The 22,666-nt window shown below is 41.3% G+C and overlaps 1 protein-coding gene and 1 long non-coding RNA gene across 6 annotated transcripts in view; one reads left to right on the top strand and one right to left on the bottom strand.

Moving 5' to 3' along the window:
- Window positions 1-16,351, bottom strand: part of Ect2 (epithelial cell transforming 2) — a 59,423-nt gene extending 43,072 nt beyond the window's left edge. For 2 of the 5 annotated variants that reach the window (XM_021226948.2, XM_005069759.4), the window contains exons 1-8: window positions 16,206-16,351; window positions 11,598-11,746; window positions 10,936-11,015; window positions 10,742-10,834; window positions 8,292-8,474; window positions 6,727-6,816; window positions 5,529-5,636; window positions 865-938 (exon numbers count right to left, since the gene is read on the bottom strand). In XM_021226948.2, coding sequence (XP_021082607.1) covers window positions 865-938; window positions 5,529-5,636; window positions 6,727-6,816; window positions 8,292-8,474; window positions 10,742-10,834; window positions 10,936-11,015; window positions 11,598-11,724 — 755 coding nt within the window. In that variant the 5' untranslated portion in view covers window positions 11,725-11,746; window positions 16,206-16,351. The remainder of the gene's footprint in view (window positions 1-864; window positions 939-5,528; window positions 5,637-6,726; window positions 6,817-8,291; window positions 8,475-10,741; window positions 10,835-10,935; window positions 11,016-11,597; window positions 11,747-16,205) is intronic. The other 3 variants (XM_021226949.2, XM_021226950.2, XM_021226951.2) reach the window with 3 other exon arrangements.
- Window positions 16,352-16,520: 169 nt separating this feature from the next.
- LOC121143234 lies at window positions 16,521-20,386 on the top strand. Its single transcript, XR_005880426.1, has 2 exons — window positions 16,521-16,870; window positions 20,113-20,386. It is a non-coding gene; the product is annotated as an uncharacterized LOC121143234 (long non-coding RNA).
- The last annotated feature ends 2,280 nt before the right edge of the window (window positions 20,387-22,666 follow it).

Here is a 22,666-nt window from a genome sequence, read left to right as displayed (position 1 = left end):
AAATTTTAAGTACCGATTCAAACATATCTAAACATAAAGTAGAAAAAACTGTAGCATATCCAAATACCTGAAAGCATTAAGCTATTGTCTAGTAAATTTTAGAATGTTAATGATAATCAAAAATGGGTTTGTATGTGTGCACATGGGAGCCACAGTGCACATGTGACAGTCAGCAAACAACCCCTAGAAGTCCAATCTCTCCCTGATGTGATCCCTGGGAATCAAACACAGGTCAGCAGGCTGGGTAGCAAGCACCTCTACCCACAAAGCATCTCGACTGCCCAGACAAAATTACTTCGCAAAAAATCAGTCCCATGAGATGATCGCTCAGCAGGTGAAGCCTAAGGTCAATCCCCAGAACTCATATAAAAGTAAACGGGAGAGACTAACTCCATAGTGAGCATGATCTCCACATTTGTGCTGCAGCATGCGTGCCCACACACACACACAAGGTAGTTTACAAAGTAAAACCCAATGACAAACATTTTAATTGCTTCCTAAGCTATTCATCAAAGACTGAATTTATTTTTTTCTGTATGATCTACAAATTTAGTTTTTGTTGGCATGTAGCTTTATCTTTAAAACAAAGGTTAAAAGCACAAATTTTAAAAAATAACATGATGGGCTGGAGAGATGGCTCAGTAGTTAAGAACCCTGGCTGTTATTCCACAGGACCCAGGTTTGATTCCTAGAACCCACATGGTAACTCTAGTTCCTGAGGTTCTGATGCCAACTTTTGGCTTCCTCAGGTACTGCACACACATGGCACAAAAAAACATACATTCAAGTACACACACAGAAAATCCATTTTTAAATAAATACATAACATGTTGAAATCACACAATGCACTTCCTAAGCACTTACTGCTCATTCCGTCTTTCCCATGCTTTATAAATCCACTCTGGCTTCATAATTGGAGTACCCAGGCTCACAGCAACCTAGGAAATATTAACATCAATTGAGTTTTCACTTTAAATAAGTGCATTCAAGGAAGTGCTTCTAAAGAATTTTATACAAAACTTGTAACACAATTTTACATTACACTTTGTTAAAATTAAGATAACTTTAAAGTAAGCTCTTTAGTACCCAATTCCTTAAACTTTCCATTTATTCTTTGTCTCTTTCCCATCATGCATCTCAATCCCATTCACTTCCCTGTCCCTAAGTATCTGCCCTTTGCCCTTGCAACCTTCCCCCCAAAATACAATAAAATTTAAGAGAGAAAAGGAAAAATGAAAAAAAATCCCATCATGGAAGCTATAGTGTGACACAGTGAAACACTCAGTGAATCCCTTTGTCTGCATATCTGTACTTGCACGTGTTCATTGCAAAGTCATTGGTCTGGATCAAGGCCTCTGTTTCTGCTCCACTATTGATGCTGGGCCCTCACTGGGACTCCTCTTGGTTATCCTACTGTTGCCGTGTGTTGTGGAGATCCTGCAGCTTTGGGTCTGCAGGACCAATCCCTTCACATGCTCCAATAGATCACAGATGGGGTAGATTTTGGGATGGCCAACTCATAACCCTGGTTCTCAGCCTGGTCAGCCCTCTAGCTCTCTCCTGTCCTCACCACCAGGGTGCGCTCTCTAGCACTGCCTGGCTACTTCACCCCTTGCAGTGGTGAGCAGGGGTGGGGCCAGCCCTCCTGCTTTCAGGCCCTCAGGGCCAGCTCTCCCACACCTGGACCAATGAGGACCATGAGGACCACCAGCTCTACTGTGATGCCCAGGCAAGGTGCAGGGGACACTCTCCTGAGTGCTGCAGCTGATAAGGGGCAGAGGCAGCTCTCCCACCCACCCTCCTACCTGTAGGATCTCACCCAGGCCTATACCACCATATGGCAAATGACAGACAGAGTCAGATCTCCCAAGTTCTGCTTCACCCACACCCCTGTCAATAGGGTCAGCTATACTGTGCTGCCCAGGAGAAGTACCCAAGTCTTTTATTCCATTTTCCATAGATATAACTCTTAAATTCATCCTTAAAACTTTGATTTCTCCTTTTTTTTCCTGTTTTACACCTTGGAAGTATTGGCCAACATAGGACTACAAAAGAAAACATGACTAAGTCACTAAATTCTTAGAATGTAAGCTTTATTATTAGAGGAGGTCTAGTAAGATGGCTCAGTGCCTGTTGTCAAGCCTGATGACCTGAGCTCAAACACCAAAATCCACATGGTGGAAAAACAGAACCAAACTTCTGAAACAGCGGTTCTCAAGTGTATGAGTGGTGGGGGTAGGGGTGGGGTGGTGTGTGGGAGAGACCCTGCTATGGCAGTATAGCCAGCACCAGAAACTGACACTGACCTTGATACTATTAAGACAAATATGAGGACACAGTATGTGATCTTGTAATTATCAGAATAATCTTAGCCAGGTGGTGGTGGCCCATGCCTTTAATCCCAGAACTCAGGAGACAGAGGCAAGTGGATCTCTTTTGGGTTCAAGGCCAGCTTGGTCTACAGAGTAGTGAGTTCCAAGACAGGCTCCAAATCTACACAGAGAAACCCTGTCTCAAAAAAAGCCAAAAAAATAACAATAATAATAATAATCTTGTTGTCTAACTTAATGTAGAATGGTACAGTATTATAAAAATAAAAGCAATGTGTATTTTCATATTTCTTTTTTTAGGATATTATAATCTTAAAACAAAGGTAATATATATTACCTGAGTTTTATGAATAGTGTTACTTTTTACGTATAAAGTCCTGAATAGACAACTGAAAAGCTTACCATGTATACCATAAAACTGACCTAAAATGAATATCCTTTACCAGCCCACTTTTCTGAATCTATATAAAGATTTTGATACTGTTTGGAGGGTAAGTTGTCATTACTAAGTGTGATGCTACTAGACTGTTTACAATAAACTAAAAAAACAAGATTTATCTTTTTTTTGTTGACAGATATCAGATTTTATTGGGGAATACTCCCTGAAAATCCTGGCTATAGACATAAATAAACCTAGAAATACTACAAGACAGAGCAAAGGGACCAGACACCATTGAAAATGGGTGGTCCAGGTAATCCATCCTCTTAAGGTACCTCTGCTGCAGTTTCCTCAAAATTTTGAATCCAGAACAACTTCAAGGATGCTAGCTGAGATGGTCCAACCTCACAGACTATTCTAGACATGACTTGACCATTATCCAAATTTTCTCAGGGTACCCCAAAGATTTCAGCACCCCCAGACAACAAAAAGCAGCCCAGAGAATACAATGCCCATATTCCTAAAAGGTAGGATGGCTGATTTTTTGCTCATTCGGTAGGCTATAAATGTTTGTCATTGTTTGGGGGGCTGGTTACAAACAAAAAACAAGATTCATCTTAATAAGTTACTTAGAATACTGGCATTCACAAAGACAGAAAGTAAGTGTTTATCTGGGAAGGAGAAGCCCTCAAGAGTTAAAACAAGGATTAATAGATGGATTATAGCAATAATTACACTGAAGTGCAAAACTTAAAATGACTGAAGTTGTAGTAGATTTTAGGTATATTTTACCACAATAGGGATCTGTAAGCCTACTAGTAATGGAGAACAATATTACTTCCTTAGTATATAGGAATCAATTAGGTAAGTACATTTAATTTTCAAGCACACCTATGACATGGAGACACTTCCTCCTTATCGGGTATACACCATTGCTAGCTCTCCTTATCTATCCCTAGAACAGCAAATCTCCTCCCATGGTCGCCACCCCCGCGGGGGTCACGTATCACAAGGTATTCTTCATATATTTACATTAGGATCCATAACAGCAGCAAAATTACAGTTAAGAAGTAGCAGCAAAAATAATTCTATGGTTGGGGTCACCATTAGCATGAAGAACTGTATTAAAGGGTCACGGCACTGGGAAGGGTGACAGCCACTGCTCTAGAGGCACTGGACAGGCACATGGTACACAAACATGCATACTGACAAAACATACAACACTCACACACCACAGCAATAAGGCTGAAAGTTGCTGATCTATAAGTTTTCTTCTGGTTGCCACATGTACAACATGGCATACACACACAACACATGCACACACAAATGAAAACAAGTGTAGGGGAAATTCAAGCCAATTACTACTTCCTACATAAATACACTGAGAAGGTGGGAATGAATGACAACTCCAGTTAAGATGATTCACCTAGGAGAAGTGACATGAGTCAGTGGTTAACACCACTTGCCATGCAAGCCCCAGGACCCATGAGTCTCCACCTATGCCTGCAAGTTGTCTTCTGACCTCCACACATGGGCCATGTCACAAACACAAAAGAGAATGTAAACTTCAACTACAACTTAGAATAGATTTCAATCCTACTAAGTTGTTTGCAGCTGGCACTATGGCATAGTCCAGTAATCCCAGCATTTGGGAGGCTCGACAGGGATATGTGGGTAGGAATGATGGCCCTCATTTTTAATCCCAGCACCTCGGAGGCAGAAGCAAGGGGATCACTGTGAGTTTTAGACCAGTCTAGCCTATACATTGAATTCCAAGACAGTCATGGTTACATAATAGAGATCCTGTCTCAATCAAACAAAACAAAACATACAAAAAAAAAAAAAAAAACCCTGTCTTGGGAAAAAAATACTTTCTCCTGGGGTCTGGAGAGAAGGCTTAGAGATCAAGAGCACTGACTGCCCTTCCAGAGGTCCTGAGTTCAATTCCCAGCAACCACATGGTGGCTCACAACCATCAATAAATCTGGTGCCTTCTTCTGGCCTGCAGGCATACATGCAGGCAGAACACTGTATACATAACAGATAATGTCCCTTTTTAATATACAGCTAATTAACACATGCAAAGACACAGGATCACTTTATAAAAGGCTATGCTCCTATAAAGGTAATGAATATGTTCTCACAATTTTTGACCTGTCAGTACGGTTATAACCTTTGCTAGCAAAACCCATCTCCCAACTCCCATCATCCCACTTATCTTGAAACATCTACTTGAGTTCCACTGCCTTCTGAAAACCTAAATGAGCCACAAACCTGTGATTTAAACCTGCACTCAAGATTCTGTTTTGCTTCCCTTTTGTTTTGTGAAATAGGGCCTAACATAACACACACAGGCTAACCTTGAACCACCTATGCAGTCAAAGACCTTAACCTGCTGAGCCTCCTGTTACTCTTACCATGCTGGAATTATACTCAGGCACTACTAGGACCGGGATACAGTGCTAGGACTCAGTCCTTCAAGCACGCTAGGCAAGCACTCAGTAACTGAGCTACATCAAAGACCCTTTACTCAACATTCATTCCAATGGCAACACTTCAACCTGACCCTCAATAAACGGCAGAATCAACAACGGTGATGTCATTAAACCCACACAAATCAGGCACAGTGGATCACCTCTACAACTGAAGGAGTTAGATAACAGAAAAGGCGACACATTTATGAGTTCAAAGCTAGCAAGGCCTACAAAATGACTTCTATACTCTCCTGGACTAGAGTATGAAATCATTTCAAAACAAACATAAACAAAAGAACTATTACAGAGTAATACTATACTGAAAAAAATTTAAAGTTTTCATACCCTGAATTTTTCTCCTTGTGTGCAATTTGCCACCAGATGCGTTACTTTGGAATTACATTCTTTTCGAATAACTCCACCCATATGATGAACCAATGTCACCAAATTGACCTCAAGAGAAAAATTGAACAAAATTGATTTTAATTAACTTGAACAAAAATCTGTATTAATATCTCATCTAGCATTACATTACAAAACTTTTACAAACTTTTATAAATGCTAAATTTTGTGTAAAAAATGTTTTTAAAGAGTAGCTTCCTATTGCTATAGGCAAAACTATACAAACACAAACAATACACAAGGAGCATTAAGTTTAAACTGACAATCGACTCTAGTACTGCCTAAGCACCCGGACTTATTATTTTCACTTACTCACCTTATTTGCTTTTTACAAAATTGGGTATAGAAGCCAAGGCCATACACCCACAAGCAAATATGCTGACTTCTTTTCTCAAGAGTGTATCTTTATTCTAGGAGTCTGCACACATAGAAGCAGGACCCCAGAGGCAGGTGTCAGCTCACCAAGAGCTGGTATTCCAGGCAGCTGTCCTCTAATGAACAGCAATCCTTTTAACCCGAGCCTTCTCTCCAGCTCCAAATATATTTATTTTTAGCAACAGGTTATAGTATATCAACATTTTGTCCTACAAGATTACAACAAAACTTACTAGGAAAGATTGTGAACCAAAAAAAAGTTTCTGTGATTTCTCTGTAGTGATAAAAAATATTTTAAAGGTTAGCTTGTGTAACATTAATTCTGTATAACAAAAACTTCAATTAGCAGCCAATGTAGCTAATAATTAGCAGGAAAGTAAAACTTTCTATTAATTTACATGCCAGTTATCACCTGCAAAACATTTTTTTTAAACAAAGCTCTTAAGTATTTATTTCTTTAAAATTTAGAACCTGCCGGGCGGTGGTGGTACATGCCTTTAATCCCAGCACTTAGGAGGCAGAGGCAGGTGGATCTCTGTGAGTTCAAGACCAAGTCACTCTGGTCTACAAAGTGACTTCCAGGATAGACTCCAAAGCTACACAGAGAAACAGTCTTGAAAAACAACAAAAAAGTAAAATTTAGAGCCTGATAGTCACAGCATTTTTCTTTCAAGACTTTTCAAATGAACTCATGACACCAAAAATAAACAAACACATTTAAATCTCCATTACTAGGAAAATGTCTCTGGAGCTGCCTTGTACTTACGAGCTCCTCCTTCTTCCTGAATCCAGTGAAGCACAGCACGAGGTTCAGCATACTTGTACAATACAGTGGCCGGCAGGAAAACGGCAAGGGCTGTGGAGGACACAATGTAAACATATGAGCTTCCTTTTTAGTTAGGATTTAGAAAACATGTCCTCAAGCTTAACAATTTCTCTTCTTGACAATTTTTCAATGCCCAAGGCTTATTTGAATTTTCCAATATGCAGGGGGGAAAAGTAACAAAAGTCAGACTCAGCCGGGCGTTGGTGGTGCACGCCTTTAATCCCAGCCCTTGGGAGGCAGAGGCAGGCAGATCTGTGAGCTCAAGGCCAGCCTGGTCTTCAGAGTAAGTTCCAGGTCAGCCTCCAAAACAGTACAGAGAAAACCTATCTCTAAAAACCAAAAAAAAAAAAAAAAAAAGAAACGTCAGACTTTAAATTCCACAATTAAACATCTCCCCACCAGGTGTGGTAGGAAACGTAGGAAACTCTGTAACCAATCTCAGCATTCAGGTTGAGACAGGACCATGAATTCAAGGCCATCAAAGATACAAGGAGACCTTACCTCAAAATAAAGTTTTAAAATGTAGCTAGGTGTAGTGGTATGTGCCTTTAGTCAGAGCACTCAGAGGCAGAGGCAGGCAGATTTCTCTCTCAGTTCAAGTACAAGCTAGTCTACAAAGTGAGTTCCAGGAGAGCCAGGGCTACACAGGGAGACTGTCTCAAAAAAAAAGCACTTGTTGGCAAGCCTGAAGACCTGAGTTTGAACCCTGAAAACACCATAATAAAAGGAGAGAACAGTCCTCCAAGTTGTGACACTCTTACACATATGACACTCAGGCACACACACAATGTTAAAAATTAGGGTAGAGGGGAGCTAAAATAATTTTCCTAATTGAAATCTTATAATAACAGATATAGTAGGAAAGGTTTATTTGTACACATTTCTGGAAGCCAAGCCTCTGCAAATCTCTAAGGTATTACAGGTTTAACAAGTAAGACTATATGTATGTGCTTTTACATACACACAGTCCGTACTGTCTCACTTTCAATGGCCTTGCGTTTTGACTCTAAAAAAAATCAAAAAAGACTACATAAGAATAGCCCCTATTGGGGACTGGAGAGATGGCTCAGCGGTTAAGAGCCCTAGATGTTCTTCCAGAGGTCCCGAGTTCAATTCCCAGTAACCACATGGTGGCTCACAACCATCTGTAATGAGATCTGGTGCCTGCAGGCATACATGCAAACAGCACACTGTATATGTAATAAATAAATAAATCTTTGAAAAAAAAAGAATAGCCCCTATTATCTTTTTGTTGGGGGAGAGCGAGCCTCGTGTAGCCTAGAACTCACCACATGGACAAGAATGCACTTGACTCCAGATCCTCCTATTTTCACCTCCAAGTGCTAGGATTACGGGCTTGAGCAACCATACCCAGCAACTATGAATTATTCTTATTCTAAGTGTTACATACACTCAACAATAACAGGATTTTCTGAGTACAGATTTTCACAAGTTCACGAATAAAAAACGTGTTCTTGAAAAGTCATGATAAATATGTTTCTTACCTCTCCATTTTGTGCACAGTTGAGTATGACTGGTGGCCCAACAATTCGACAGTCAGTCTTGCGTAAGTCATCGAAGACAGAGTTCTGGAAGTCAGTGACTACAAATACATTCTCAAATTCTGGGGAATCCAAACCTCCAAATTCTTCCATTGAGTCCATCTTTACACAGGGTACTTTAATTTCCTAGTTATTACAAATAAAAAAATCATTCATAAGCCATATAAAACACATGACTCCCTAAGAAGGACTCCTGTACTTGACATCTTTAAGATTTGTAAAAAATGTTTAAGTGTTACAACATATTATTACCAATCATATACCATACAGTAGTGAAAAGCTATATTTCTCTACTTCTGTGCCATAAATCCCCATCCATATTAAAACCTTACAGGTGGATACTGTAAAGACATAAACTCAGGCTCTGTGACTCAGCAGCCTATAAACCACTAGCACGCACAGTAAGTTCTGAGTACTACAACACCCCAGAAATTTTCCTTTCTGTTGTTGTAATTTTAGCTTTTGGTGGTAATGGGGACTAAACCTATAACTCTGAGCATACTACGCAAACACTCTACCAATGACTTCTTACTCTTTTTCTGAGGCAAAGATTCACATTACCCAGGCTAGCCTGAACTTCTCTATATAGCCCAGGCTGGCCTTGAACCCTCAGCAACCTTCCTAGCCTCAGACTGCTGAGTAAGACTGCTCCACTTACTAAAAAAAAAAGAAAGAAAAATTAAGTACACCTATTTTGATACACTGCATTAGGTGTATACTCATCCACTATTTTTTGTTCTGATCAGGAAAACTAATAATGTACGTACACTGCTATCTTCAAAAAACTATGAAAAAAACATAAGTTATAAACTACCACAGTCAATAAAAGGTTCCTAATTAACATTCTCATTTCAATACATATACTGTAAAGAGAGAGGTCATGAGCCAACTTGGCTGCATAGGACAGATGTACAATATACAAAGGTATCTTACAATAAGAAAAAAAAAGAATTAACATACAGCAGAGCTGCCGGGCATTGGTGGCGCACGCCTTTAATCCCAGCACTGGAGGCAGAGGCAGGTGGATCTCTGTGAGTTCAAGGCCAGCCTGGTCTACAAAGCGAGTTCCAGGACAGCTTCCAAGACAATACAGAGAAACCCTGTCTCGAAAAACAAACAAACAAACGAACAAACAAAAAAAAAAAAACATACGGCAGAGCTTACATAATTCCTATGTGAACAGACCACCAGAAAAAAGTATCCTGCATGGAGCTAGGAGGTGGTGGCTCACACCTTTAATCCCAGCACTCGGGAGGCAGAGTTGGAGACCAGCCTGGTCTACAGAGTGAGTTCCAGGACAATCAAAGATACACACAGAAATCCTTGTCTAGAGAAAATAGATAATTCTGAATTGATAAATAAATTATTTGGGCTTTTATTAGAAAGAATGAAGTGATGGGTCAAATCAGCTATCCCTGAAGTTCTTATACTGAACCCCCAACCAGAAATAAAGAGTGAAGCCTTATCTCACAATGTAATGGTATTGTAAGGATGTTAAAGAGGTAACCCTTGCCGGGCGGTGGTGGTGCACGCCTTTAATCCCAACACTCGGGAGGCAGAGGCAGGCGGATCTCTGTGAGTTGGAGGTCAGGCTGGACCCACAGCCTCCAAAACAATACAGAGAAACCCTGTCTCATAAAAACCAAAAAAAAAAAAAAAAAAAAAAAAAGAGGTAACCCTCAGCCAGTCTGACTGGGGTGCTCATAGAAAATGTGAACACACAAAGTACTGCAAAAATGTACTACATGGAAACCAGGAGGTCCGGTTAGAGCACGGAAGCCACGTACAGGCCAAGGGAAGTTTCCAGGGACTCTAAACATGCTGGTACCACCTTTTGACTAGCTCCCAAAACTATGAAAATTCAGTTCTGTTGTTTGAGCTATCTAGTCCGTGTTATTTTGTTTAAACAGCCCTAGCAAACTAATGTAGCTGAAGGCCAGGGCATTAGCTCAGCAGTAAAATGCTTGCCTAGCATACACAAGGCCCTGGGTTCAACCTGGCAAAATAAATAGTGGTTATTACAGAGATGGACTAAATTAGATATATTATACATTCTGAGGCAAAATAATTGATAATCACTGCTTATTGGTATTAATAATTTGGAAAAACAAGAATTTAAACTAAACAAAATCAATGGGGAAAAGTACTAAAACACGTAAAGAAATTTATCAGATGTTTGTACACATTATATCCTTTATTTAAATTAGATAATAAAGTCTCTAAAATTTGGATTTATAATAGATGCCATAGTTTTCTAAAGTAAGTACCAACCACTTCCTACATTTCTAATTCAGAGTGCACAATACACCTCGTGCCTGATTCCAGTCACCAGAGTGAAGCAATTCAATCGAGGGAAGTGAGGCATGCCACATGCAATGAGATGCTTGACCTACCATATTAATAACACTTTTTATTAACTTTTCATCCGATTTTCCAGGACAACTTTCTTTTATCTTTATAACAGGGACTTCCATTATCTTAACAGTCTGTAGAAAAGAGACTCAAGTTTAAGATTAAGAAAGATAGGAAAGCATTTGCAAAGACCGGAGAAGACTCTAGGAATGAACAACAAATCCAAACCCCTTACCTTTACCGCCGTCACAAGCTCTTCTTGTTTCCCAGCGTCCTGGACCAGTATCAGTCTCGTTTCAACCTGAAGCATTTCTTCTATTAAAATGTGAAATGTTTCAATGTGTTAGGGTACCAAAAGCACAGTCAGTACTTCCTAGACCTTCCTAGCTAGAAAATCTGAGGAGAGCACAACATTCCCCCCAAGTTAAAAATAACCTAATTCTGAGTTCCCTACACATTTATTTGACTATGTATCACTTTTAAAAAACAAGATACATTGTAGTAAAAGGTATACAAACAACAAAGAAACAATTCCCCCAAAGAAACATTATCAAGCATGATCCTCCTTAGAACACAGGAGCCTTTAGGAAAGGCCGGGAACCAGGCTGCGAGATCCAAGTGGCTCCTCACTTAACCACCCACAAATTCTAGCTTAACTATTTTCTAGCTCTACTGCCCCACTACAAAGAAAGTGGTAACAACTAAGGCACTCGGGTTTCAAAGTGAGGAAGCATTAGCCACATGATGGACAGAGAACGTAGACACAGCACCCGATTTAGTTACTCAGTACACATGTTCTGACTTAACAATTGTTACACCAGCTACAACAAAATCAGTAGCTGGTACTTTAGGATTAAAGAACAATTCTGTGTTTTTAAAAGCAGGTAACAGGCTTACCATCAACATTTGAAGTAGACGCCATGCACAAGTTTTCCTTGGACATTTCAGTAACTTTAGAATCAAGGATGGAAGAATCCGCCAAGCTGGTTATCTCAGTAGATGTCAGTACACTGTTGTCAGCCATTGTTTGTGCTATTTGATGGCGGCTGAAACAAACATGAAACATGAAACAAACCTGGTCCCTGAGCAACAACATTATAGCAGCGCTTCTCACCCTTCCTAATGCTGAAACCCCTTAATACAGTTCCTTGTGTTGTCACAACTGCCACCATAAAATTATTGTTATGAATCATAATGTAAGCATCTGAAACGCAGGATAGCTGATGAGCACCAAAGGGATCTTGACCCACAGGTCAACACCCACTGCATTAGAAGCGGTTACTTGTGTTATGGAGGATTTATCGGCCGGGCCCAGGTGCTAGGGGGTGATCATGCCTGGAATCAGCACTCGGGAGGTGAACATAGAAAGATCAGGAGTAGGAGGTCATCCCTGGCAACATGAATTCAAAGCCAATTTGGGGTACAAGAGACCCTGTCTCAAAACCTCTGTGATCCCAGGTTTCCTCCTCTATAAAACACAGCTGCTCAGAACTGGCTTATAGAAATACAGTAGCAAATAAATAACAAAGTGCATCAAAAGGACACAAACTCCCTGACATAAGCACACAAAATTTTTTCTACCTTTCTTCTACATCTGTCTTCAACCTTTCTCTTCCAAAATGTCTACACAACATCTACTTACAATAATCCCATCTTTACTCTTCACCTCATCCTCCCTGCCCTAAAGGCCTGTCAGCCTCAACTCTAGTAACTCCAGCGTCAAACTCTATGAACCACAATGAATTTCTGAGCAGTTTTCAAACTCAAATAGTAATGTACTTTATAACTGTGCATATTTAGTCGTGATCAGCTCTTCAACTTCAATCATCACTCGACTCAACCTTTACGGATTTCTCAGAACCTTTCATAGGTAACTGTACAGCTTACATATTACTGACATTTTACATTAATTGCCAAACATCCCTAAGATTTGACAAGACAAACAAATATAAATTAGTACCAATGTAAACCTGGACTGTGGAAGAAAGCTCTTTTTGATTTCTAAGACTTTAGTAAGAACTGAAAAGTTAGGCAAATGGGGAAGAAAATTGATTGCAGCACGGAGCTTGATTGTAGCTCAGTGGTAAAATGCTTGCCAGGCATGCTGCAGGCCCTGGGCTCTATCCAGTCTCACCTTTACATGAGCGCTCATGACTCAGATTCATAGAGACTGCTCTGGATGCTTAGTAAAGAAGCAAAAGTATGCTCTGGAAAAACAGTAAGGTACGAATCTTCATTTCTAGATAGTGACTCTACAACAGTTGTAAAAGTCACTGAAAAGTCAGACACCTGCCTGTTTCCTGGCTCCTCTCTGCATTAGGCCTCAGTTTCCGTATGAAGGAAGCCAACAGATACGAAACTCAATCCAGGCTGTGATAGAAACTGAATAGGTACTTTGAAATGACAAATTTTCATATTTACAATATTCACAACAGTATTGTTTATTATCTTATCCATGACAATCATTCGAAAGTTCTCTACAGAAGTGCTCCAATAGTTGTCTTTATTCAGAATCAATTAAAATTCCAGTCTTTTCCCTACATCTCCTAAAAATCATTTCTAGTGAAAAACAAGGTTCTAAGTCACTTAAAGGAATGTCACAACATAATGACTTCTAGCAACATTCTGCTAATATACATACTTATAGATTAGTGTCTTGCTCAGCCATCAGACAAGCTTGAACTGGCAGTAGTTGAGAAAAAATATAGAAACTCACAGCCAGACATTACAAAGAGAATCAGATACCTTGTAACACTCAGTCCTAAATGGGATGTCTCCATCAGAAGAGGAGGGGGAAAGAGTGTAAGAGCGGGGACGGGGACAACCAAGGACACACGGAGTTCTAAATCAATAGGATTGAGGTACATAGGAGCTCAGAGACTGAGGCGCCATGCATGGGGGCCTGCAAAGGTCCAAGCCAAATGGGGTCCTAGCACTGAGAGTGGGAAGCTGACATGATCTCCCATCCCTAACCAAGAAGCTATCTCCAACTGACAACCACTCAAAAGAAAAATACAGTGCTCTCCTGAGCCTCGCTGGGTAAACAAACCACCAAGGGCAGGCTGCATCCCCAATAGTAGGTGGCCAAGTGAAAACCAACCCTGGAATTTTTGTGGAAATATTTTGCCTCATAATTCTTTGTCTGGGCTCTTTTTTTTAAAACACCTTCCTGGTCTTTTGTTTATATACTATGATTTGCCATTTTGTGCTCTTAGGGGTTTTGGGTGTCTCTCTGCTTGTGTATGTGCTTCTCATACTTTTCTTTGTATTTTCTTCCTTTTTTCTATTCTGCTGGTTTTGTTTTTTCTTGTTTTCTAAAGAGACAGATAAAGCAGCTGTGGAGTTGGACAGGTAAGGAGGTGGGGAGATGGGGAAGCTCTAGGAGAAGAAATGATCAGAATGTATTGTATGCAAAAGAATGAAAAAAAAGAAAAAAAGAGAAATTCAAGGGGCTGGAGAGATGGCTCCAGAGGTCCTGAGTTCAATTCCCAGCAGCCACTTCCTGCTTATGACAGTCTATAGTGGGATCTAGTGCCGTCTTCTAGCAGGCAGGCATACACGCAGGCAGAAGACTATAAATAAACAAAGTTAAAAAAAAAAAAAAGACCATTTGAGCTGCTCATGGTAGTGAAAGCAGGAAGATCACATGAAACCTGATCTCAAAAAAAAGTCAACAGCAGTTATTAATGAAATGGTTAGTAGAACACAGTGCTCAATTTATATTGAAGCTCCCCCTGGTACTGAAGAGGTGGCTGGGCCATTAAACTGAATGCTCTTACAGAAGACACAGGTTCAATTCCCAGCACCCCCATGGCAGCTTACAACTGTAAACTCCAGGATCTGACACCCTCACAGACATACTTTCAGGCAAACCACCAATATACATAAAAAATTAATTAATTAATTTAAAAATTTTACTCTAACAAGCTCCAACTGTGCTTCATTAAAAAGAAAAAGATTAGTAGAAAAGAATTTTGAAATGATAAATGCTTCCAATGACATAACCATTACCCTGATCTGATCATTATACATTGTATAAATATACTAAAATACTCCATTATTGCTTGAAGTGTAGCTTAGTGGTAAAGCATGGGAGTTTCTGTGTTCAACTCTGAGCCCCAGAAAAAAAAGTCAAAATACAGCCCATAATTATGTACAACCATGTCTCAAGGCTTTACAGTACATATATATATGCACATATGCATTGTAAAAAACATACACATGTGTGTATATGTATGATTTTTTTTTAATAACAGGTTTCTTTGTGTAACCCTGGCTGTCCTGGAATTTGCTCCTTAGACCAGGCTGGCCTCAGGCTCACAGAGATCCAGGGCTGGGATTAAAGGCGTGCACCACCACCACCCAGCTTTTAGAATGCATTTTTAGTGACACTTTGATTTACATCACCCTCTTTAACTTAACATGCTTAACTACATGTATCACTTTTTTCCAAAACAGCCTCAAATTTTACAGCAAAAGAACTACATGGTAAATTAAAGACATAACTAACACCCAACAATCTGATTTCAACCTGAAATGCACCAATCGCATTTTTCACATTCAATTGAGATTTTTTAAATAAAGACAATAGAATCAGTTGATCATAAAACAACACATCTTTGTCTTCGAATGTAGCTCTGTAGTAGCATGTATGAAGTCATCCCCAAAATACTCGTAAACCAGGCACGGTGAAAGTGCACCTGTAACCCAAGCACTCAGGTGGAGGCAAGCACATCCGAAGTTCAATGTCACCCTTGGCTCTACAAGCCCATGCTGGACTACCTGAGACCCTGCCTGACAACACATGGGCCCTTTTAAACGGTCATTATAGCTTTTCTTTTAAATTAAGTTTCAACTTATCCAGGGCCAAGAACCAAATTACAATAGAGAATATGTTATTAGTAACTGTGATTAGCAATTCTCAATTACTTAGAGCTTACTATTTTGCAGGCACTATCCTAAATCATTTTCCTTCTTTTCGCTTAACCTTTGCAGTCACCCTAACAGAAGAATACTACTGCCATCTCCAGTTTGTGGCTAGGGAAAGTTGCTCCCAAGGCGACTCCAAGCCGGGTCTAACTCCACTGATAGCGCTTCCTTAACCACTAACCACACACATCTGCGGCCAGGAAGAGGCGGGGCCGCCTGGGTTTTATATTTTTAAAAAATCGAAAATCGGAATTCTGTAGGAATTCCAGGAGGAAACCACAAAGCAATCAGGGCTGCTCAGGGCTGCAGCGGGCGGGCGGCCAAAACCTGGGTCCCAACTGCACTCTTCCACCCAGGGGCGCCCGGCAGCAGCAGGGTAGGGAGAAGTCCCGGACTGGGAATGCAAGGAAAGACCGGGCCGGGGATAGAGGACGCGGGAGGGAAGGGAGCATGAGGAGGCGACGGCGAGGGACGCAGACGGGGCTGGAGCCCGTGCAACCCACCCCGGCGGGGACGCCGCCGCCGCGCACGGTTCCCGGCACTCGTATCCCTCCCATCGCCACTCACCCCACTCACCACGCTTAAGTATAAAAAAGAACCACTCCGGAGCAGTCCTTGGTTATCGTCCTCAAACACTCATGACCCTCCCTGGCGCCGCCATGGCTCGAGGGAGGCTGCCGCCGCCGATTCAAAAATCCAGCGGCTCTCTCTAAGAGCCATGCTGATTGGCGCCCTCTGTCAGCCTCCTTTTGATAGGCTGGAGCCTGGGAGGGGGGTGCTGATTGGTCCCGGCCTAACGCCCGCCTCCAGGCGGTGCCCACTGATTGGCTGTGCGTGCCTTTCAAATAAGCTAAACGGCTGTCGCGTGTGAACCTCGGCGGAGTGCCCGGATGTGGCCGCAAGGGGGGGGCGGTGGCTCCGCAGGGCCTCCGGAGTAGCAGGTGTTTCTGTGGTTACCGCTTGTTTACGCTGTAAACAGCCCATTTCCTGAGGACCAGTCCCTCCCTCTGCCATCCATCTCCAACTTCAAGAAAAAGTAGCTAGCACCCCAAATCATTCCGCTCTTACTGCCTCCCAGATTTTCTTTGTAAAGACAAGTTTGTATCTGAGCAATTTAAAAGTGAGTGGAGGTTTTAGGATCCCCGGAGGCAAAATTGCTTCAGGGCTGCGCCTCCCACCTGACCCCAAGTGCAAGAAGGTCCTTTGAAGTCTAGACAAGAAGTCATCCATTCCTCTCCTGGGTCAGTACTGCTATTCTGAACATTGTTTCTAGGTGTAATGATCTGTAATACAGTCTCTTAAGAAAAATACACTTGTAGCTGGGTGTAGTTGTGACCGCACCACTGAGGAAGATGAGGCTGGAGGCGGAGGACAAGACCCTGTCTCAAAATAATTACTTTTTAATTTTAAAAAAAGAAAACAAAAAACCCAAGTGATTGCTGACTTAAATGAAAGGGGAGTAAATCTTTTGTTAGGGACTCAAATCTCAGAAAACTAAATTTCTTTTATTTATATTTATTTATTTATTTAATGTGTCTGACTTTTTTTTTGCCAGCATGTATATATTTTCCCCGAATGTATGTGCATCATGTGAGTGCCTGGTACCCTTGGAGGACCTGGTCCTCTGTAAGAGCACCAAGTGCCCAAACCACTGAGCCAACTCTCCAGCCCAAAACTACTGCTTTAAAACAACACTTCTTTCTAGTGTTGTCAGACAACTTTAGCAGCTTGAACAGTTTGTGTGCAATTCACAGAATGAGTAAACAGTCTATAATCATAGTTGGTTTTTTTGTTGTTGTCGTCGTCGTTGTTTTGTTTTTCCTGCTTACCAATATCTATGTCCTGCCTTTCACTAGAATTCTGTACTAGCCGTTAGGGGAGAAGAAAAGAAAAATAGATGTTGAATTGTGCTTGCATTCTTAAGCCTGGGTGTGTCTGGCATTCCAAACATTCTCATCACTACAGTACTTGAAGCTGGAAACAGTCCTGCTTCCTTTGTGCACTGCCCTAGGGAAGCAAGTTTCCCTATCTGCTGGAGGAGGATGGATGCAACCTGTGCAGAAACGTTATGCAGCCTTTCAAAGCTTGCAAAGTGCCTTGATCCTGGTAGAATAAAACACAATCCTTAATCTTAGAATCTTCACTCTGTGTGTTGGAGAATATTAATTTAAGGTGTGTTACTTTTGTTTATGTTGCACTTAACTCTGTGAAGCTGTGTTGCTTTGCCTGTCAAAACACCTGATGGTCTAAGAAAGAGCTCAACAGCCAATAGCAAGGCAGGAGAAAGACATAGGCAGGGTTGGCATACAAAGAGAATAAATATGAAGAGAAATCTGGGAGAGAGGATCTGGGTGTTAAGAATAAAGTGTGTGTGTGACCTTGGTGGATTCCATGGTAGGTGAGGGTGATTGAGGCGGGGAACAGATATGCCAGGCAGACAGAGCTTAGTGAGAAGTTTTATTTAAAAGGGGAGGGAAAGGGGAAGGAAAGAGAAAAAGAGGTAAAGAGACACAGAGACTGAGAGAGGACAGAAGAGAAGAGGGACACAGGAAAAGTCCTGTCTGCCCCAGGGGAACCACAGGGAAGAGAGAGGGGAAAGAGAGTGTAAGTGGGCGGGTGTCTTTCTTTTAAAGGGGTCCTTTGGCAGGGCGGTGGGGCAGTGGTGGCTTTGATCCCAGCACTCGGGAAGCAGAGGCAGGCGGATCTCTGTGAATTCGAGGCCAGGCTGGACCAACAGCCTCCAAAACAATACAGAGAAACCCTGTCTCGTAACACCAAATAAATAAATAAATAAATAAATAAATAAATAAATAAATAAAAATAAAGGGGTCCTTTGCACCTGCATACAGACTAAGCAACCATGGTACCCTGGGCTGACCATCCTGCCAGGTGACAGGGACAGGCCAATATAACGCCTGAATCTTTACACTGGGAATGAGGAGGAGGAGGACTTCAGGGGCCAGTCACCCAGCCAGACATGGAGTAAGAAGGAAAGAAAATGTATATACAGGATAAAAGTTCTGAGACCAAAGATAGGATAATTTAAGTTTAAAACAAAAAAGTTGGCAAGAAACAAGCCAAGCTAAGGATGAGCATTCATAACTAAGAATAAACCTCCATGTGTGATTTGTTTGGGAACTGGTTGATAGGCCCCCAAAAAGCAAAACATCATACGTGTGTGTGTGTGTGTGTGTGTGTGTGTGTGTGTAAGGGGGGAAGGGAGGGAGGGGGACAGAGGGGGGGGAGAGAGACTTGTTGGAGGTCAGAAGAAAACTTTCCATGGTGGGTTTGAGGAATCAAACTCAGGTCACTGGGTTCGCATGGCAAGGGCTTTTACGTACTGAGCCATCCTGCTAGATTGAATCTTTGCAGTTTGAGAATGAAAGGGCTGGGGGAGAGGACAGGTGACCAGCGAGGTGGCTCAGCAGTTAAGAACTTGGGTTTGATTCCGGGCACCCACATGGTGGCTGAAAACCACCCCTAACTCCAGTTCTAGGGGATCTTATGCTTTCTTCTGACTATTGTGGGCATCAGGCACACACAGTATATATACATATGTACAGCAAAACCATACACATAAGACTTTTAAACCTAAAAATGTTTTTAATGTGAAATATTTTTTAAAAAGACGTGATGCATTGTTCTTTGATAAGCAAGTTCCAAGCCAGACAAGGCTACATAGAACTACCCTGTCTCAAAACAAAGCAAAGAAAAATGTGCATAGATGTGCATATACTAATATATATTGTATATTCTAATATATACTGTGTATACTAATATATATTGTGTATACTAATATATATTGTGTATACTAATAGGTTTCTCCAACTACTAAGTAAGCCAGACCAAACCGAATTGAAAAAGTGTTAGCAACAGGTTTATTTGAGCAAAGCAACTCCCAGGCAAGTTGCCCAATTCCAGAAATGAAGGTTGGAGAAGCACCCACAAAGGAAGGCAGGTAGACTTTATAGGTTGTAGGTGAGGGGTGATGAGATGTCTGCTACAAGCTGGGTTTGTGCCCAAGTGTCAGCAAAAGATGAGCGCTTTAGGCAGAGACTCGGGTGGCTGGCAACTTCAGAGGAGGAAGCTGCAATGGCCTCCAAGAATTCAGAACTTATAAAAATATATTAACAATTATGGGTTGATAATTAAGTCAGAGCTAACCAATGAGAAACAATAGCAAATGGCCAACAGCTTCATAATTAAGATAGTGTCTTGTGTGTTATTTGGGGCTAAAGCGACAACGGGACCCAGGTGGCTGACGAGAAAAATGCATGTTACCCATTTAGACATGCATTTTTTTTTCCTTTAAGCCAGTCCTTGTAATTATTTTGGAGACTAGACCAAAGCCTCCTTTGATTTAAGCTGCGTCTGACTTCAGTGCTTTGAACCTTGCTGTCTAACGTGCCTTGTTGAGACCCTTGTAACTTGTTTAAACTTTCCCGCCATCGTATGGGACATAATAACATTAACAAATGAACAGTCAACAGGTCTACACATGACAACTGCAAGGTGACCCAGCTGATGTGATGGCGATTGTTTATCTTGGAAGATAGTATTAACTAACACCACCTTAATGGAAGATCAATCAGGCCACATGATCCTTCCAATCCCAGGCCATCCTGAAAAGCCCTCCCCCCAAGAATCCCTGTAGAAGCCCGCCTCCGGCTCAGTCCTCCATGGCTGCTTCTCCCCAGCAGAGGCAGCCACCCTCTTGTGTCTCTCCCAATAAATCTCTTGAGTGAGGTTTGTTGTTACATGTGATTTTGTGGTATTCCTTGACTCCCCACTGACAGGATGCCTTTACCCTCAGAGCTGTAACACCTTCATTAGGGAAACCTTTCCCTCAGAGCTGTAGCATTTACACTAGTCATTTGCAGAAATTAAGAAGGAAAACCCAGACCACAATTATAATCAGATCACAGGAAAACCAAAGTCTAACAGTGACCAAAATCTAGATCCACTGGTGATCTTCTGAGCTTATGCAGCCACATTTCTCTCTGCTAGGATTAAAGGTGTGCACCTGACTTCTAAGGCTTGTGACTGACTTTGCTTTTCTGAATCCTCAGTCAAGCTTTAATAAATCTTAAATAATATATCACTAAAAAATACTTTGGAGATTTCCCTTCAACAATACTGATCTCTTTCTTTTTTTTCCCCTACACTAGAGACAAGGTTTCTCTGTATAGTCTTGCCCTGGAACTACACTCTGTAGACCAGGCTGGCCTTGAATTTACAGAGACCCTCCTGTTTCTTCCTCCCAAGTGCTGGGATTAAAGGCATGCACCACCACTGCCTAGCCTCTGCCTCTTTTTAACAGAAACTGACTATTCATAGACACCTTCTCTACATCTAACTACACAACCATGAAGCAAGGTACTACCTTAGTTTTTTGTTTTGTTTTGTTTTGTTTTTGTTTTGAGACAGAGTCTCATATAACTCACACTGGCCTCATTCATACACACAACCATATGTAATGCCACGCTAAAGTTACAGAGTCAGATCCTCTAAGAATTTCATTTAAAGCTTTGTTTTAATGACTACCCAGGAAATTTCTGTCAATGTTTTGGTTTTTTGAGACAGGGTTTCTCTGTGGCTTTGAAGGCTGTCCTGGAACTAGCTCTTGTAGACCAAGCAGGCCTGGAACTCACAGAGATCCGCCTGCCTCTGCCTCCCGAGTGCTGGGATTAAAGGCGTGCGCTACCAACACCCGGCTTTCCATGTTTTTTTTTTTACATTAGCATTTTCCAATTAAATTGTCATACTTCCAAGTTGGTTATGCTATAGTATCTTTTAACCTTTCCTATAAAGCACACTTTAGATATAATCAGAGTGAACCAGAAGATGTTTTGCACACTTCAATAGTCAGCAATTAGTATAAGAATCTTCAATTTAGGGAGAGGGGTGGGAAGGGTGAGATGGAGAACTGCGGTTGGAATGTAAAATGAAATCGGAAAATAAAAAATGGAAAAAATCTTCGATTTCCTCATGTGGATCATTAGGCTCTCAATCACTTGACACAGATTTGCAGGATGGCAAGCACAGCCCTGCTGCTTCACTGGGCTCTCCCTTGGTAGAGCAACAGGGACCCACATAGAAGGAAATCATTACTTCAAACTGGGTAATTTGATTACCAAAATGTTAGCTCAGGGAAGAGATCCTCACTTAGTTCACTGGTCTCATTTTTTGGTTTTACAGATGACCTTTACCAAGGCCAACAACATAGAGGCCACTCAAGGTTAGCTTACTTGAAAGTGGCAAAACCAAGGTCGAAAGGCTCAGTTCTATTAATCTATTATCTTAAAGTATTCATACAAAGGCACCAATATACTTATCCATTTTATATATATATGTGTGTGTGTATATATATATATATACATACATGTGTGTGTGTTTTTTACCTTTTGTTGTTGGTATTGTTTCTCTGTTTTTGGAGACAGGTTTTCTTCATGTTGCCCTGGTTGTCCTGGAATTCGTTCTGTAGACCAGGGTAGTCTTGAACTTAGCTATTCATCTGTCTCTGCCTGCAGAGTGTTGGGATTAAAGGCATGTGCTATCATTGCCCTGCTTAGTTTTACCTTTTTAAAAATGGGCTAAAGGGACTGGAGAGATGAAGAGATGATCTGTCACTCCCTTCTGCAGGCAGCAGGCACACACATGGCATATACTCACACAGACATACACGTAAATTAAAAACTTAAAAATGGACAGGTGTGGCCGGGCGTTGGTGGCACACGCCTTTAATCCCAGCACTCATGAGGCAGAGGCAGGTGGATCTCGGTGAGTTCGAGACCAGCCTGGTCTACAAGAGCTAGTTCCAGGGCAGTCTCCAAAGCCACAGAGAAATCCTGTCTCGAAAAACCAAAAAAAAAAAAAAAAAAAAGAAAGAAAAGAAAAGAAAAAAAGAAAATGGACAGGTGTGGTGACTTACATCTGTAATTGTAAGACTCAGGAGGCTGATACAGGAAGACTGCCGTAAATTCAATCCTAGTCTGAACTTCATAGTGAGTCCCAGGCCAACCTGGGCTACAGAGTAT

The sequence above is a fragment of the Mesocricetus auratus genome, unplaced genomic scaffold (assembly GCF_017639785.1).
Source record: "Mesocricetus auratus isolate SY011 unplaced genomic scaffold, BCM_Maur_2.0 Super-Scaffold_100011, whole genome shotgun sequence".
NCBI classification, from domain to species: domain Eukaryota; kingdom Metazoa; phylum Chordata; class Mammalia; order Rodentia; family Cricetidae; genus Mesocricetus; species Mesocricetus auratus.
Note: the sequence above shows the minus strand (reverse complement) of the source record. Positions and strands in the feature narration are given on the sequence as shown.